This window comes from Pogona vitticeps, chromosome 6 (genome assembly GCF_051106095.1).
Source record: "Pogona vitticeps strain Pit_001003342236 chromosome 6, PviZW2.1, whole genome shotgun sequence".
Classification (NCBI taxonomy): Eukaryota; Metazoa; Chordata; class Lepidosauria; order Squamata; family Agamidae; genus Pogona; species Pogona vitticeps.
In genome coordinates, this window is record NC_135788.1 from 19,811,358 (window position 1) to 19,830,629 (window position 19,272).

Below are 19,272 nucleotides of genomic sequence, written 5' to 3' on the forward strand. Positions count from 1 at the left end.
CAGATGGTTTGTGCAAGTAAGCCATGCCTGCATCAGTGGAGGACACATGAAGTTACTAAAAAGTCTAAATTTGGAAGTACCTCGCTTATTCCCAGATTTCACTCTCCGATGTTCTGGAACTCCCCTCTAGGCAAGACTAGATTGCCCCTCTGTCTGCCCTTATTTCTGTATAGGTGAAGGCTTTATTTCTTCTGAAAGGCTTGGGGCCATTAATGGATGAATGTTGTCCTTTTCTTCAGAATATATATTTAAGTTATATTTTGAGTTTAGTTGTTTAATTTAGTTGTATTTAATAGCTGATCTTGCTTAGTGTTTTTGTTGTATTATTTTATTTAATATTATAGTTAGGTGCCATGAATTTCATTTTTGGGAGAAAGGCTGGATATATATCCAGTGAATCAAAAATAAAATAATATCCTATGTAAGTACAATAAATTCATACAGTCTGGATTGCTTTTTTTTTCCATGTAGCGATGACAAAATCATTGTAGCAATTGAGGGTGTGTACATAAAATTACCGTATTTTTCGCTCCATAAGACGCACCTTTCCATAAGACGCACCAATTTTTTAGGAGAAGAAAACAGGAAAATATAATCTGTTTTCTTCGCTCCATAAGACGCACAGACTTTCCACACCCCTGTTTTGTGGGAAAAAAGTGAGTCTTATGGTGCAAAAAATACAGTATGTCACGTTGGATTTTCCAAAAGAGATTTCCCCCTCCCACACACTATATCTTTTCCCTGCCTCTGTTTTTCCATTTCCAATTGCAGTTGGCCTAAAGAAAGCAGTAGCGGGGGAGGATTTAACCTGTAAGACTTCAGCAATAAGGAAGGGGTATTTCCTGACTTCTGAGGGCCCACATTTAAAGCACTAATGGAATACCAGGTGTCACTAATACCAGCAGTAATGACAAGAGAAAATTTGATTCATAGCATGACTTGATTGTATATATCCTGGTCTAGCTGAAGAAATCTGAGTTATGTGAAACAGTTTTGGAGCAGAAGGTTCATCCTGTGTTGAAACAAATAGCTTATTCTCACTGTAAAATAAAATTGTTAACAGATCCTTAATTTTGTTTAATTGGAGAAGAAAGTGAAACCTGAACAAATTGGAACAATTTTTTTTATTATGGATAATTTTATACTTCTCGAAATGTTTGTAGGAAACTACTAAAACATTAACTTGGCTCCTGTACAGTAGCTAAATGTGAAAGCATCCCATGATTAATATTTTTACTTAAAAGCTGCAATCTTTAGCACATCTGCTTCAAAGCAAAGTCAACTGAAATTAGTGGAATTTGTTTTATAACAAACCTGGTTAAAATTGAATGAAGACTCCACCAGAGAGCTTCATCGAACCCACAGTAGAACTTTTGAGCAGAGGAAGACATTTTCAATGCATGAAGGGAATCAAAAGTACTGTACGACAGGTACTAGATGAAATATTATACATAATTAACCACCATTAATTAGTGGTGCTCTTTGCTGTCGTGCAATAAACATTAGAAGTGTGCTTTCAGTGCATGAGACAATGTTACTGAGATGGTTGTTTTTGGAACCTGAATTTCTGTGATACAGTATTCCCTCTTTGCATGCAAGAAGCCTCTCCCCCACTCCCCAACACCAGTAATCTTTTTGCATCCATTGGTAGCCTTCATTTGCAAAATACAAGCTTGTGTTCATTTTGCGTCAAACTTCTGGATGCCAGGCAAGCTCTATTATGTGTCCTTTATTAGATTTCTGTCTAGTTTCCACAGAAATTATAGGCCTTAAATGAAGGTCTTAGATTACCTGTTGGTCTTCAACAGTGAAGTTCAGAGGATTTTTACAGGGGCATTTACACAAGTCCCATGGAAATGAATAGGAGACATGGAAGCTCGTAGCTGTCTGCTTCCATTGTTCCTATTTATGTCACTGGAGTTTGTGCAGATTAATTTCCTGGTGGATCAAGCTAGTATAAGCTAGCTCATTTCTTTATTTAAAAACAGAAAGCACTGCTGTATCATATACATAAATCTTGTGGCATATAATTATATTCCTATATCTCTTAAAGCAGTTTTTAATTATTCTATTTTAGTGTTTTATTCCCTTTCCTCCCTGCTTTGGTTGTTTTTATAAACTAAAAGCTGGGGTATAAATTCTGATGTACTGTAAATTTAAATAATATGTATAGGAGAATTTTTCTTTTTTAGAAATATTTTTTTCCTACCAACCAAAGGATAAGATTAAATGCCCTCATTTGGTTTCATCTGAACTGTAAAATCGATTTGCTAGCTGGATGCCTTTTAAGATAGCAACACTTTCTAATTTTGTGACAACATTGTGATTATTTGCAAGAAAAGATTGGTTCTGGAGAAACTATATCAGAACAGGGTTTTTTAAAGGTCCATTTAAACAGCACACAGAATGTATACTTTGAGTTTCAGGACTTGTCTTCAGTAAAACCTAACAGTCTAAATGCCTGCCTGCCTTCCAACTTGGATAGCTTTGTCTTGGCTTCTTATATGTAATTATTGATTCGAACTACAGATGTATCACAATTAATTATTAGACATTGCTAGCTCTGACTGCTGAAACTTTTATATTTCTCTTCTTTTCTGTCATTTTCATCTGAGCCTCATTTCCATTTGTTCCCTGATTGACACACCAGAGAGATTGGCAGGTACCCCTTGGAGTCTATAATCTTGGGGGGGTTGCCTAAGTAATAATAGATTCTGTTCCAGAATTTAGCATCAGATGTTGGTTTTCAGTACCAAAAGAGTTAAGTCGTGTTATGAAGAGTCGGACACGACTTCACGACTAAACAACAACAACCAAAAGAGTTAAGTTAAATGCTGATTGATGGTGTATAAACTGAAACCACAGTAAAGGCACTCGTAGCATATTGGTTCTGTATATTTGATGTAATTTTCAAAACTCAGTGTGAAACATGACTAATGATTATGTTTTCATAATTTACTAATGGTGAATAAAGCATGACAACATATTCTGGCCTTATGCTTAATATGAAATAATTCTACAGTTTCAGACTAGAAATGCACAAATGCATATAAAAGCAATACTGTACATCTCTTCTATTTCATTTATTTTAATTCTGAGAGATTGTCGTCTGAGTCTGTGAAGCCTGAAGCGTATACATTTTCTTTATGGAAGAATTGATTGTGTTCTTATCACTTCATGTGGTTGTAGGCAAACACTCAATAGAAAGTCTCAGTTTATAACCGGTAGCAGTAAATCTCCTATGCACAGTGGCAGACATACTTTTCTATGTTGCTTTTGGCTTACTGCCACAAAATGTGCATATTAGTCTGTTATACTTGATGGTCAAAATCCTGTAGTGTTTTTACACTGGGGTAGGACAAGTTGCATAGATCTTAGTGGCAACTTGTTGCAAGTGAATAAGTCGGCATAAGCATTAGCTGACTCTAAAGACTTGGTATGTTGCAGCAAATGTCAACGTCAGGAGTATGTTATGCCAGGAAGTATCCTTTAGGATTTGGGCCAAAGCTTGATAAATATAAATTGAAGCCTATTACATCAGAGCATTTTTTTACTTGTGGCAGGAGCCTGGGTATTAACCTTAGTTTTGAAAACCAAGCCAAAATTTGTGGTACCCTGTAACCAAGTATGCTGTAGAGTACAAGTATAAACTTACCTGTGTAATGAGTATACATTGCTGTAAGGTCTTTTTTTTAACCTTGGAAGTTGTATGTCTAGACTGGTTAGATTCAATAACCCACAATTACATAAAACTCCCTTTGGTTCTGTTAGGGTGGTGTAGGTTGTAGATGATGTCTTCCTCAGTATAGTCAGCTGTCAGTGCTTCTGTACTTCCCAGTGCTAAACGTTTGTATCGTCAGCTTTGCGATGTTGGAGGAGCTGTGTTTTGTGCGTCAGATGGTAAGAGAGCTTTGGCTGCCCCAGAGAGGACCATTATATTTCAGATTTGCGACAATTAAACATTTCATTCCCATAATTATATTTTCATAGTGAGAGCTACAGTAACATGTGCTCTAATGCAGCTCCTTTATAATAATGCTTTGATTATGCTGTGATACGTAGTGGTGGTTTATACTCTTTTCTTTTATGTCTGTTTAATTGTTCGATTAATTTGGCACAAGACCTATTTTTCTCTCTAAGTGATTAATTGCTGGGACTTGAAATTAATTATGGAAAGTTTAAAATGCTGTTGCTGCTGGCTGCTTTGAGGTACTAATAAAAAAACTTTTTTTCTTAAAGGAGGCCAGACAACTGTATGCAGAATATAAAGAAACAAAAATGAAGGAGAAAGAAGAGGCTTTAGCTAGAATTGAATTGGAAACACTTCAGAGTGAGTATTTTAAAGCACCATTTTGATTCTATTTGTCCTTTATAAAATACACGCGACAGAGAGTGGAGGGGAGAGACATATGTTTTCTGACATATCCTATATACTGACTCCATTCTTTGGAAGTACTAAAAATGGGTGTGCTTGGTGTGGTTTTAACTGCAGTATGAAGTTCTTAAATAACTTCTGAATTCTTAATTCTGAGTTCATTGATAGAGATGTTAATACTTCACTGATTTAGTTTAGTGAGATGGTATTGGGATGCAATATGTAAGAAATATAGTTAATTCTAAAGTATCAGACATGAACTGTGTCTTTTGGAACTGATTTCTCTTTCTTGGAGAAGTAACGATCACTGTGAACTTTACTGGTTTTATGCCTGCCTGAACAGAGTTCAAATAGGCATGCTCTGAAAATTTCAAGCATCTGCAGAAAATGTGGATGCAGAACTTATGAGGTAAATCTATTACCTTTTCTAATGTTTTGAACTGAAACTTGGTGAGATTCTCCAAGATATAACTACTTTGCTGTTTGGAGGAGCTATGAACATTTTTCTTTTCAACCGGCCTTGTTTTGTAAGTACCAAGTGTTTCCCACATTTTCATTTTTTATATACCGTACATTGCTGAAAGTAATATCACCTCTTCATGGTATTGCCTATTTTTTGGTTTGCCCTGTTTATGTCCATAATCTTACTCTAGAATTTGTATGTTTTCATGTTTTTAATCTTACAGTGACAAGGCGGGTTACCACATGGAGCAATTATGAATTATAGAGAACTCTCTTTTAACTCTCATGTTTGTGTGGCTTCCTCTCTGCCCTCCAAAAGTGGGTTTTACCTTTTATCTTCTCCATAGAGAAAAGAAGAGAGTTGGGGTAATAATGAAGCTGATTAGGTTAGAGGAGTTGCACTCGCATCTGAGTGACCTTTAGTTAGGTTAATGATTCTGCTTATCCTCTGTTGATAAATAAATTTAGGCTAAATTCAAAAGTAGTAAAACAAATTGCCTAGAGTATTTTATTTTATCATTTAAATTACACTTCATCCCAGCCAAGAAATGAAATTCTCCAGGGATTCCTTACCAGTCCTGCAGCTTTCCTGCCCCTGGTCTTTTGTCCTGATAGGATCTGTGTCAGATGGGTTAGGAACTGAAGGGTGACTGGCCCAAGACTTCCTCGTGAACTTTTGGCCCTCTGTCCATGTCTAGCATTCTAACTACTATGGGGCACTGTCTCTCAGGAGCTGTACCAGCACCACGGCCATGAGCAAGCCAGTTGCTTAGAAGGAAAACTGCCAGTCAGTATCCTATCCAAACTACTCAAGTTGTTGTAGTGCAGTCCTGGTGTTTGCTGCACTACAGTGTATTCAGTAGGATTTATTTACATATACACGTTCAGGTTATTGCAGCTTCAGAGCTAAATCTAATTGTTAGTCTCAGCTTGAATTGACCTAAGAAGGTCTCTTCATGCACTGGGTCTATTTTAGCCAGGACTAACAATTGGATTAGTATTAGTTTAATGTTTTCATTCTGTATTGGACTTCAGAGCTAGTGTAATAAGATCTGGTGTTCCTCAGATGTCATTACCATTTTAAAGACTATGACATGTTTCACATTGAACCACCAAATAATCTATATCTCTAACGCATAGCAATAGCTATGTCTTTATCCATTTTAATGAATAAAGCATGTACTATTATGATGTGTGAAAGCAGGATTCTGTTTTGTAAGGCATCCTGCCATACATTTGTGTGTGTGTGTGTGAGTGTGTGTGAGTGAGTGAGTGAGAGTGAGAGAGAGAGAGAGAGAGAGAGAGAGAAATATGAGTTTCTGGGATGCACCCAGATTTAGTCACTTAAATCCTGTTGAATTTAATTTTGTTGTAGTTTAGTCATTAAGTCGTGTCCGACTCTTTGTGACCCCATGGACCAGAGCACGCCAGGCCCTCCTGTCTTCAACTGCCTCCCAGAGCTTGGTCAAATTCATGTTGGTCGCTTTGGTGACACTGTCCAACCATCTCCTCCTCTGTCGTCCCCTTCTCCTCTTGCCTTCACATTTTCCCAACATCAGGGTTTTTTCCAGGGAGTCTTTTCTTCTCATGAGATGGCCAAAGTATTGGAGCTTCAGCTTCAGGATCTGTCCTTCCAGGGATCACTAGGGTTTGATTTCCTTCAAGATGGATAAGTTTGTTCTCCTTGCAGTCCAGGGGACTCTCAAGAGTCTCCTCTAGCACAACAATTCAAAAGCATCAATTATTTGGTGGTCAGCCTTCTTTATGGTCCAGCTCTCACTTCCATACATCACTACTGGAAAAATCATAACATTGACTATGCAGACCTTTGTTGGCAAGGTGATGTCTCTGCTTTTTAAGATGCTGTCTAGGTTTCTCATCGCTTTCCTCCCAAGAACCAGGCATCTTCTAATTTTGTGGCTGCTGTCACCATCTGCAGTGATCCTGGAGCTCAGGAAAGTAAAATCTGTCACTGCCTCCATATCTACCCCTTCAATTTGGCAGGAGGTGATGGGACCAGTGGCCATGATCTTAGTATTTTTTTTTTTTATGTTGAGCTTTAGACCATTTTTTGTCCTCTCCTCTTTCACCCTCATGTTAAATAAGCAGGGAGACAATATACGGCCTTGTCTTGCTCCTTTCCCAATTTTGAACCAATCAGTTGTTCCATATCCAGTTCTAACTGTTGCTTCCTGTCCCACTTATAGATTTCTCAGGAGACAGATAAGGTGGTCAGGAACTCCCATTTCTTTAAGAACTTGCCATAGTTCGTTGTGGTCCACACAGTCAAAGACTTTTGCATAGTCAATGAAGCAGAAGTAGATGTTTTTCTGGAACTCTCTTGCTTTCTCCTTAATTCAGTGTATGTTAGCATGTTAGTTGAATTGAATACTCTCAATTGTGGCCAAGTCTAGATCCAATTCTATTCACACCCTGTGTTCTGCTTCAGGTTTCTGGAAAGGATCACTGGGTTATCCATTGTCTGTTTGGAGTTTTCTCATTGCAGTAGTAACAAGAAATGTACTGGTTTCTCTCTCTCATTGAAATAAGTTGCAACAACATCATAGAGGCGAAGGTGAACAGACACTTATGGGAACACAAAGGTGATGTGAACTGTTTTATAAACTCCAAAATGTAATAAATCTCATCTAAATGATTCTTTGTAGCAGCTATGATGAAGAACTACATAAAAAAATATTTTGGTACAATAAGTGCATGAATCATCTGGACAGCATTGGTGACTTAAACTATATTTTGCTTTGCAGAGGAGAAGAAACCTAAAGTCAAGAAAGCAAAATCTGAATTTCCTGTATACACAATGGCAGATACAAATGCATACATACCATCATATGATCATGGTACTTCTATCGAAGAGATTGAAGAACAGATGGATGATTGGTTAGAAGATAGGAAAACATCATTAAAAAAGAAGGTAAACAAACTCATTCAGAAAGATAAAAGGGGCTTTGCAGAGATCATGTTGAAGCACTTGATGGTATTTTTGTATGCCATGTTATTTTTCAGTACTTATCTTGCTTTTTTGTACAAATAATAAAGAAGGCTAAAGAAACCATACTGATATATAATACCAAGAAAAAATGCAATAAACTAAAGAGAACAATTCAAAAAGCAGAGGAGGAGAGTAAATTTCTGATCTTACCTAAGGACAGCATCAAGAAAAGACCCAGTAGAATAAAACTGTTCACTGTCCAGCAAAAGGCAAGCAGCAACTGGCTGAAATGAATTAGGTTTGGAATGGTTCTAGATTTTAAAAAACATTTTAAAAAAGATTGCCTTTGGAATTTACCACTGCTGGGAATATTTTATTCATCTCTCTGAGGCCTTTCAAGTTCTTCTTTCATAGTTCTAAGACTTTTAGAGAAATGGCCTGGTCACACAAGGAAAATGTTCTCTAGTTATCCTCCAATTAGATTGCTGCTCTTTTTTCCCAGCCACATGATCCACATTCAAGATCAGAACATTTTCCCGGCCAAGTAAGTGGCGGTTTGTTTTCTACTCCCTGGGAGGGTTGTGTTATTTTGTATACCTGTTGTATTGGTGCATTCCTTACCAGAATTGCCTGTGTGCACAACCTGCTCCTCTTCTTTTTGGAATCGAAGCCAGGAAGGTGGCCGCCATTCTTGCAGCATGCATATAATTAAATTTTTTTTTTCATGGTAAGTACATCGATACGTTGGTAAGAGTATGCCACAGAGCCATTGCTGCAGTACCAGCATTTCAACACACTGCTTTTCACTAGTCATTGTGAAGAGACCTTCAGCAGGAGTTGCAAGGGGTAAAAGGAAATGGCAGATTAAGCTGAAAGGCAGAGAAAATGGGGGGGGGGCAGAGTAGATGGACCAATGCGATTTTGCAGGAGCAGCCAGTGCAACAGAGAACATATTCCTAAACAAAACCTCCTTCCTAATATATTGATATATCAATAAATATTTTTAAAAATACAGATATATGTAAATCAAGGGGCTGAATTGCCCCTTGCAGCAAGAGAAAAAAATAAACCAGCACTGTGATGTAACCAGCCATAATGTTTCAAATAGGAGGAAATAAATAATTACCACTAAAAGTTCTTGGGACATTTACCCTGGTATATATACACCACATTACTGAAAATCAGTGCAGCAGAGGTATGGAGAGTATTTGAAGAATTAGAGAACATTTCCCTTGTGTGACCAGGGCCTAACTCATAGTGTGACAGATAATTCTGAAATAAAACATATAATGTAGTCTTTTAAATACAACATCATCAGCTTGACCAGTAAAAAATACAATAGCTCCAGGATATGCAAAACAAGCTTCGAAGTAAATTCCTCTGTGTATTCAGTAGTGTTTCCTCTAAGGCAGTGGTTCCAAACCTTGGATCCCCAGATGTTCTTGGATTAAAATTCCCAGAAGCCTCCATCATAAACTGTGCGGACCAAGATTTCTTGGAGTTGTAATCCGAAAACATCTGGGGGACTCATGGTTGCAAACTAGTGCTCTGATGTAAGCATGCAAAGTATTGTAGCCTAAAGAGCCTAGAAAGGTGACAAGTGGATCAACTTAAAGTCCCATTTAAATGAGACAAAAAAAAAAGTCTGCGGTTGGTGTGAGAAAGCAACTGGAGTTGCCACCAGACAAATTTCTCTGGTGAGATTATCCCACAAATACTGCATCATCAGATAACTGATTCTTTCCTTAGGTACTACGGAGGGCAGAGTGCAACCTCAGGGCTGCAGAAAGTTCTTAGGACTATTTTTGCACCCCTTGTTCCATCGGAGTCACCCTCCCTGATTGAAAAGTTGTTTTCCCCAGGGTGGGGTGGCAGCGGAAAAAGTCAATTACTGATTCAGGGTGCATCCAGGATCAGAAATTCACTTGTCACTCTGCTTTTTTTGCCCCCTTCATTTTTGGTGGTCAATGTGGATTCCAGAGAATTCCAAAGGTGGCAAAAATTGGCCCTTGGACCCCCAGAAGTTGCCCACACCTGATATATGCGATTAAGTTTCCTTAAGAAGGCAACGGAAAGCAGGGGTAGTTCTCTTGTTGGTATTACTACTTCCCCACTCCGAACATACTTACTCTTGTCTTATTTCTGAAACTAAGTGGGGTCAGACTTTGTTAATACTAGAATTGGAGACCACCGGGGAATATATGGGATTTCTAAGCTCATGAGGAGAGAATTCTACGTGAAACACCTCCCTCGAAATCCTGTGAGAGTTGAATGCACTGGGTTTAGAAGGAGAAAAAATGGTATTCATATACCAGCGTTGCTGCTTCCTGACTGTGAAGACATAATGGAGAGCTTGCCTGGACTCATCAGATCTACTCATCCTTACTCTTTACTTCTAATCCACATGAGAACAGATGCTGCTGCCAAGCACAGCCCTCAATATATGGCAGGTGACAAAGAGGCATGAGTAGAAAGGGCAATAGTTGTTGTGTTTTAAATTCCTCCTTCCAAAAGTTCTAACTCACAACAGCTAGCATAAATGTATTTGGGGACTTAGCTTTCTCAGAAAAGTTGACAGAAAAATTGAGGAAAGTCAAATATCAAGTAGTCTTAAGTGACTTTGACATTGTCTAATTTATTGCATTTATTCAGTAGGTTGTTGAGCTTGAAAGTCATCAAGCACGCATGGCACTGCTTGGAACGTATGTTGGGTTATTATTGATAAATATTTGTGGGTCCTGTCAGAGAGATGTTGGCAGATTTTGTAATTTCTTTGCCTCTAGTATATGACAAAAAAAAGAGTAGGGTGTGCCTCTTGTATCATACTTGGGTGTTTGTTTTTTCATGTTGGTTACTTGACTCTCAGTTTTTTGTGATGTGATGTACGATATATTACATTTTGGTGTTTTAGTTTAATTTTTTTTAAAAAAATCACAACATCAGATGTGTTAACACGGTGTACTGTATGTGATCAAGATGGTGAAGGTACTGGAAACCAAAGGAAAGGAGGAATGTGTGAGGGATCTAAATATCTTTAGTCTGAAGAAGAGAAGATTGAGTGTTAAGATAGCTGTCTTCCAAAATCTGAAGGGCTCTTGCATGAAAAATGGGGCAAGCTTGTTTTTCATAATGCCAGAGAACAAGACCCAAACTAGTACATTCAAATTTAAAGAGAACGTGATTAAACATTAGGAACCTTCTGAGCATAATTGCTCTTCAACAGTGGAATGAACTACATCACAAGAGGCTGGATGTCCCTTTATTAAAAATTTTTAAACAGTTTGGATAGCCATTTGTTAGGCATATTTCACCTGAGTCCCTTGCAGCTCTGTAATGCTACAATTCTGTTATGATTTTTTTTTTAAAAAATGTCTGTACCAACTAGTTTTTCCCCAGGCTAGATAAATTTCAAAAGCAGCTATGAAATTTTTGTACCTTTTTATTGTCATTATTATTGCTCAGAAAGTAATTGTCAGGGCAAGGAGGGACTGAGCCTTTATTTTTGGGGAGCAGCAGATACACCAATGGTAAAACTAGTGTTTTTCCTAGAAAAGTTTTTGTAGCTCATTCTATGTGTGTTTAACTTTAAGGACATCCAGTGGTTTCATTATGGCTTATTTCACACTAAGCATATCCTTGATTGTAACCTTATTTGTTTATATATTAGTTTTATTTATATGCCCTATTTCTCCCAACAAGGGACCCAAAGCGGCTCATAACATTAAAATGCACACAATTTAAAAACACAATAAGTTAAATATTAAAAGATAAATTGAATGATACATGATTTAAAATACAGTTAAAAGATTAACCTCAGTGGAAGCCCTTTTGGACACGGGAATTCATTTATTTTATTTTATTCTGTTTTATTTTATTTATATATTGTTCCATGAGTGCTATGCAATATTCTGTGTGGTTAACAAGCAATAAAACCAGACAGACAGTAGTGACGAAATGGGCTTGTTCCTGAAAGTATTAAAATATAGCAGTTAGTCTTTAAGGAGCCATACCGTTTTTGTATTCTTAAATTTTTTGTCTTGTTTGTTTTGTCTAACATTCTAGCATCGACTAAGACAGCTATCTCTTCTAAAACTATGTAAAATAAAAACAATCCAGTTTAGTTGTAATATTCCCAGCAGTGAAGGCTAGTTTCCTGAGTGGCATATGGAAATGTCCAACCCATGTATAATACTTTATCTAAGAACTGCAGAGATGGAAGGGACCCTATGGATCATCAAGTCCAACCTTTGTCAGGGAGGTACAGTGGGGAATCAAACTCTTAACTTCAGGCTCCGTAGCCAGATGCCTATACTTGCCTTCTTGTGAGATTCGCTAATCATTTTGCTCCCCCCCAACCCCCCATGCCACCGCCATTGCCATTGTTCTGAAATACATATCAGGGAACCAATCAAGTCATTCCAGGAAGGACATGCCTCATCTGTACTTACGACAGCCACAGCCACGTGGTAAGTGCTCGGAGATTGCTTCCTACATTCTGCTTGCTTGTATGCATAGGTTTTTGGTGTTTGGCAATGCTAATGTTTGATATGCCTTTGTAAAAATTGTGGATCAGGACAGCAAGACTTTGAGGGGAAGAGTTTGCGGTTTTCTTGGCATTGGAACAACAACAACAAAAACCCTCTTCAGTGTGGGCATTACTAAGACATGAAAGACAGATGGATTCTTAGGTGTGTGGCTCTACATGAGCCTAATAAGGCAATTGTGATTGGCAGCAATTCATTTACCACACATTGAGGAGGTGAGTCTTGAGCACTGCAGGGAAGCAAAAGTGACCATTATCTTGGATTTGCAGAGTGTATTGCCAGTTACCAATGCACGAAAGAAGTTCAAAATCTTACACATTTTAAAAAGTTGAATCGTGAGATTTTTTTCAATTTGCTGAGGGCTTTATAAAGTTATGTAATGTAGTGCTTTCCAGCATGTTGTTGCTCTGCAGATGGGTACATGTAAAGATCCACTTCATTAAGATCCTGTTATGTTTAGAAACCTGTAAAATACCATGGAAATTATCTTGTGCTTAAACCTGTGTGAACTCTATTACTTTCATAACCAGCAACAGTACAGAGGCTGATTGCTGTCAGTCAGAATACTTGGAAGAGGTCTTTTTAAAGAAAACTATTTCATATATTCAGTTCAAAAGAAAGTATCTGGGTGAAGAATATTTTAGTCTAAGTTTATTTGAATGTTTTTAAATCACATTGACAAATAGCAGATATATCTGTGGGTGTTTTTATTTCCTTCCACTGTGTACAATTTTTTGCACTAAAGATGTGTAGTCTTGATTTTTGCCTATGTGGCCCTTAAATCTAGGATCTACAAGTACTTATATTCCACTGCAACTCTGCTGGTTAGTTGGACAGTTATTCCCGATTTGTTCGATCATTTGCGCTGCGGGTTAAACCGTAGAAGCCTCTGTGCTGCAAAGTCAGAAGAACTGCAGTCGTAAGATCGAATCCATGTGATGAAGTGAGCCCCCGTCGCTTGTCCCAGCTCCTGCCAACCTAGTGGTTTGAAAGCATGCAAAATGCAAAAATGAGAGTAGTTAAATAGGTACCACCACGGTGGGAAGGTAACAGCTTTCCGTGTCTAGTCATGCTGGCCACGTGACCACGGAAGATTGTCTTTGGACAAATGCTAGCTCTATGGGTTGGAAAAGGAGATGAGCACTGCCCCCTAGAGTTGGACACAACTGGACAAATTGTCAAGGGGAACCTTTACCTAGAAGTCAAATGGGAGGAGCTTGCACTTTCGTCCTTGTTTCCTGTGTTCCTAGATCTTAGAAGTCAAGGAGAAGAGGTTAATATTTATTTACTTATTTATTTAAAATATTTTTACCCTGCCTTTCTCCTTAAAATGACCCAAAGTGGCTTATGTCACTAAAAGACAGTATTTAAAGCTAACAACAGTGAGTATACAAATACTAAAAAAGATCAAACAAATAACATACTAAAAATATAAGCAACACCAGAAACATAGAAAGGTAAATAATCCATTTAAAACCCCACTCGGTCAGCCAGTCAGTCAAGGAAAGCTTGTCCAAAGAGAAAGTTCTTCGCTTGCTTGCAAAGACAGATTAGGCCCAAGGGGTTTAGGGCTTTATAGGTTAGAACCAGTACTTTGAATTCAGCCTGGAAACGGATCGGCAGCCAGTGGGACTTGTGTAACAAGGGAGTTGTGTGATCCCTGTCGCCCACCAAAGTTAGGACTCTTGCTGCTGTGTTTTGGACCTGCTGAAGTTTCCTGACACTGTCCATAGGCAGCCCCATGCAGAGTGTGTTACAGTAATCCAGCCAGGATGTCACACTGGCTTTTTCAACAAGCCTGGTATTTTTGCTTGTTTTAAACTCCTGCTATCTGGCGGCAGGATTTTTTTTAAAAAGCAGATGGGGTGTTCATATACATATGTGGAATAGATTCCAATGAATTGATTCGACATCCATCCCAATATAAATAGACCTCTGGCACGGGAGCAGAAAAACTTGCTACCCTGGCTCTGCACATGCATGTACCTTGTGTGTATGCTAAAATTTAAATCATGCTTTTTAAAAGAACCTAGTACAACAGTGGTTTTTTTTTTTTTTGTCTGTAGGATCAAGCCCACAGTTTGTGCTTGCGACACTTCCAATAAGAGTTGATCCACGTGTGTGCAAGTCTTTTTACTGTGGTAAAATGCATCCTTGGTGTAACAGTGATATACCTGTACTTCCAGGTACAAAGCTAAAAGTTAATATTTTAAATACAGTTTGAGAAAATGTCAGAAAAGCAACTGCCTGGGTCAGCTGAAGTGTGCCTTGGATCCAGCTGTTGTGTTGAAGTTACTCCACTAATAGTTTCATATACTGTTGTTTATTGTAAACAACTTTGTAATCTCCTAGATATATAGTGGTATACAGTTTAATTCATAGTGGATGAAATCTAATCCTAAATCACAACTAGAGTAGGCCCATTGAATCAGTGGAACCTATGGAGGAATTGACTCACCAAATCCCCACTGATTAAATGAGTCTGTTGTAGTTCTGACTTACAACTGGATTTCAGCCAATATGTGCTCCCTGTCCAGCAGTAAATAAAAGACTAATTGACACTGAGTCTTATCCACCTCAGTTTTTTTGGGGGGGGGGTGTAGGGTTCACATTTAAATTCCATGCATGTACTTGGCTTTCCAGAATGCCTGGTCTGAGACACAGTTACAGTCTTTCCCTTGGTTTTGAGTTTGGAGGAAGCAAATATTTCACAGATTTATGCAGAACTTGGAAGAGTTACTTCTCATGACTGTGCTGACTTGAGAGCTGTAGTCTAAAAATAACTTTTTCAAGTTTGGGTTTTGTGATGGAGAAAGCAAAAATAATTTTAACATAATTGAACATATACATGCTATACTAAAATTGATATTGTTTTCTGGAATATTGCTTCTTTTAAGATAGTCTATTAGGGACGTTCTCTGATTGGGAGTATCTGATCATGTATGTTGTTGTTGTTTAGTTGTTAAGGCATGTCGGACTCTTCGTGACCCCATGGATGCCAGGCCCTTCTGTCTTCCACTGCCTTCTCGAGTTGAGTCAAATTCATGCTGGTAGCTTCGGTGACCCTGCCCAACCATCTCGTCCTCTGTCATCCCCTTCTCCTCTTGCCTTTGCACTTTCCCAACATCAGGGTCTTTTCCAGGGAGTCTTCTCTTCTGATGAGATGGCCAAAGTATTGGAGCCTCAGCTTCAGGATCTGTCCTTCCAGGGATCACTAGGGTTTGATTTCCTTCAAGATGGATGAGTTTGTTCTCCTTGCAGTCCAGGGGACTCTCAAGAGTCTCCTCCAGCACAACAATTCAAAAGCATCAATTCTTTGGTGGTCAGCCTTCTTTATGGTACAGCTCTCACTTCCATACATCGCTACTGGAAAAATCATAACTCTGACTATGCAGACCTTTATTGGCAAGGTGATGTCTCTGCTTTTTAAGATGCTGTCTAGGTTTCTCGTCGCTTTCCCCCCAAGAACCAGGCGTCTTCTAATTTCGTGGCTGCTGTCACCATCTGCAGTGATCCTGGAGCTCAGGAAAGTAAAATCTGTCACTGCCTCCATATCTTCCCCTTCAGTTTGCCAGGAGGTGATGGGACCAGTGGCCATGATCTTGGTTTTTTTTTTTTTTACGTTGAGCTGATGATCAGAGTCATTCTATCATTTTTGAGACAGTATCCCAGTTCAGTTTTTCCCGCTCTTTTGGTGATTATCACGGCTACTCCATTTCTTCTACGGGATTCATGCCCACAGTAGTAGATATGATAATCATATGAACTGAATTCGGCCATTCCCGTCCATTTTAGTTCACTGACAATCAGGATGTCAATATTGATTCTTACCATCTCCTGTTTGACCATATCCAGCTTACCAAGGTTCGTAGATCTTACATTCCAGTTTCCTATGCAGTATTTTTCTTTGCAGCATTGGACTTTCCTTTCACTGCAGCATCTGATCATGTATATCTTTGTTATTTCTGCTCTGAACAGTTAGTTTAACATATTCTTCACATTTAGTTCAGGAGAAGGGAAGGGCACGTTGCCCAGTTTGTTTGGATTGTGTTTCTTGTTAGTATTCATCTGTAACCAGATTTATTTTTGAATAGTTATTGTGAAAAAAACTGTTGCTAGGATTTACAGGACACTTAGAGATATAAATGTCATTGTGTCTTATGCTTCATCAGATGAACTTGTTGCTCTGTATATACCATTAAGACATGTATCATGTTACTCTATTGCTATTTAATTTCTCATGTCCATTTAAAAAAGTGACTGTATTATGGATTGGAATCAAGGGAAGATGGCGGGGGGGGTGTTGAATTCTGGCAAATCTGATCCATGTTTCAAGCTGAAAACATAGTCACTTTGTTTTCTGTGATGGTACCAACAACTTTTTTTTCTATTCAAACTAGAGTTAGAATGCTAAACAACAATAAGAGCAGCTCCTGTGTTGATATCCATGCATATAGTGTATAGGCAGCCCTGAGGACCCTTCTTGTTCAGAACCCTGTTTGCAATAATAAACTAGAAGACTACCAACTGGTCATAAAGGGCCCCATTGTTGTTGCATGTTGATGTGATTGGAAGAGGGATGCATTGTTAAAAAGTGTCTTAAAAAGCTGAGCTTAGTTTGAATAACTTTTCAAGAAGAGTAGAAAACTAAGATGTTTAAAGAGAAGAGATGCTTTCCTCAAAATAGGTTTAACATACTGCTTCTCTGAAATACTTATTGCTTTAAAAACCCTTATTATTGTGTATCAAAATTACGTGCAGTGTGTTGAATGTTGCAGAATTGAGGTCAGGGCAGAATTCTGTCAGGTCAGATAATTTGTTTAATTAATGTCTAGTGTTAAACCTTTGTAGAGACGGGAATTCAAATCACTCATTAAATAATTTGTTTTACTTTAAATCTACAGTGATTAAGTAGTCATTGGCTGAACAAAGTTGTAAACTTAGAAAAGTCCTTAGAAAAAGTAACTGCATTGTATTGGCAAGCCCTTATCATGGGTTTTTGGAGGATATGCTGAGATGAGGTGACAATCAGAATTCCTGCAAATAAAATCTTAGTCAAGATTGGGAGAAGATAGGCATGCTATCAGACCAGTCCAGTTAAAAATGATTGTGGATAAAATGTTTTCTTTTTCCACTAGCGGCCTCCCCATATAATAAAAATAGACATAAATGATCTCTGCAAAAGGAGTCTGGAGGTAAGAAGCTCCCGTATCTCTTAAGCATGTCTGAAGAATGAGGAAAACTTATATTGTGATATGCAGATTGCTGAAATATGATGCTGTTGCTAGTTTAAATGAAGAATACATGCTAAGTGGGGATTTGTTGATTTAAACAGACAAAATTGTTAACACTATGCTATTCTTGGTTGAGTAAAACGCCAAAGAAAACCTATAAGGGAACACTGGCGTCACGTTTCCTTTCTTTGCTTGCTTCAATGTAATTAGTTTTGATAAAATCAGAAGTTTTTAGACAAATGCTCCCTTGGTGATCCACTGCTGATTATCAGTTTTGTACAATACAGCTTGAGCAATTAATAATTTTTGGGATAGTCATTTTACAGTTCCCGGACAATTAATGTTCTTGATTGTAACTGGAAGATTATGAAAGAAAATGTTGCATACAATGTGTCTGGTGTAATACATATTTTAAGGCTGCCGTCTAAATATGCTTAGCTGAGAGTGTCTGATAAGATTTAATTCTAAACGAGACGTTCTTGTGCTACAAGTACGGAATGGTGGTGAAGGTTCCAGATTTTGAGTAGGTCCTGGAAGCGTTTTCTCAATATAGCCAAAAGGATTCATTAAGTTTTCAAGAGCCTTAGTGTTCCAAAAAGCCTTCCCATGTCAATTTAGCTACCCAAACGTTGTGCTTTCAGCTGAGTACAGAACTCTCAGTTTATTAATTTTGTGAATTTTTGTTGGCTAGATGGAGCTACATGTATTTTCATATGGGTTTTGAAGGGGGAAGAAGTATATTTTTCTTATTTTTAGATTATATTTTCATACATTACAGTAGAAATTCATTAAATCTTTTCTCATGAGTTAGATAGAAATACCTAATCTACTGTACAGGAGAAGTAGAGGGACGCAGCTGCTGATATTCCTTTGACCCACACACTCTCCTGACCTGGCAGATGACACCCAGGACCTCTCTTCAACTCCGCTCAGGAATGCTGACAGTTACTGCTGGTCCATGGGATCATTAATATTTACTTATTTATTTTATTTTATTTATTTGACTTTTATACCACCCATCTGGCTACCAAGGCCACTCTAGGCGGTTTACAACAATTTAAGAACAGTAGACATAATGGGTATAACAAAATCAGAATTAAGCCCATATGCAAAAAACAACAAATTAAAAATAATTTAAGGTAGTTTAAAGGCAAGGTGACGGAACTGATATTATATACACTGAAACAACTATTATATTACGATGTTCTAAACTCTGGGAAGGCCTGTCGGAAAAATACTGTTTTCAATGATTGTTTAAAATTTTCCAGTGAAGGGGTCAGGCAAATTTCAGGCGGGACCCAATGTCAAGGTAGGGATGCAGCTGGGTAATCTGCCTCAGGTGGAAATAGGTGGAGCGGACCACAGATGCTGTCTGGAACTCCGTTGATAGCACTAGGTGCAGAAGTATGGCAAGGCTGTGAACCATATCCTTAGCAAAGAGAGTATCCCCTCGAAGGTGAAGGAGGCTTCCAATTCACAAATACTAGGGCCACCAACCTGCATGGCTTCCAGCTTCTCTGGGTTCAGCCTCAGTGTACCGTGGGGTCTCGACTTAAGAACTTAATCCGTATTGGAAGGTGGTTCTCAAGTCGAAAAGTTCTTAAGTCGAATCTGCATTTCCCATAGGAATGCATTGAAAACCATTTAATCCGTATCTGCTCTTTTCTGTCCATAGAAACTAATGGGAAGCTGCTATTCTGCCTTCTG

The 19,272-nt window shown here is 38.2% G+C and overlaps 1 protein-coding gene across 1 annotated transcript in view; it reads left to right on the forward strand.

Moving 5' to 3' along the window:
- DNAJC1 (DnaJ heat shock protein family (Hsp40) member C1) overlaps positions 1–19,272 on the forward strand; it is a 95,529-nt gene that overhangs the window by 40,792 nt on the left and 35,465 nt on the right. Inside the window, exons 7-8 of the mRNA XM_020801818.3 lie at positions 4,240–4,330; positions 7,603–7,769. Coding sequence (XP_020657477.3) covers positions 4,240–4,330; positions 7,603–7,769 — 258 coding nt within the window. The remainder of the gene's footprint in view (positions 1–4,239; positions 4,331–7,602; positions 7,770–19,272) is intronic.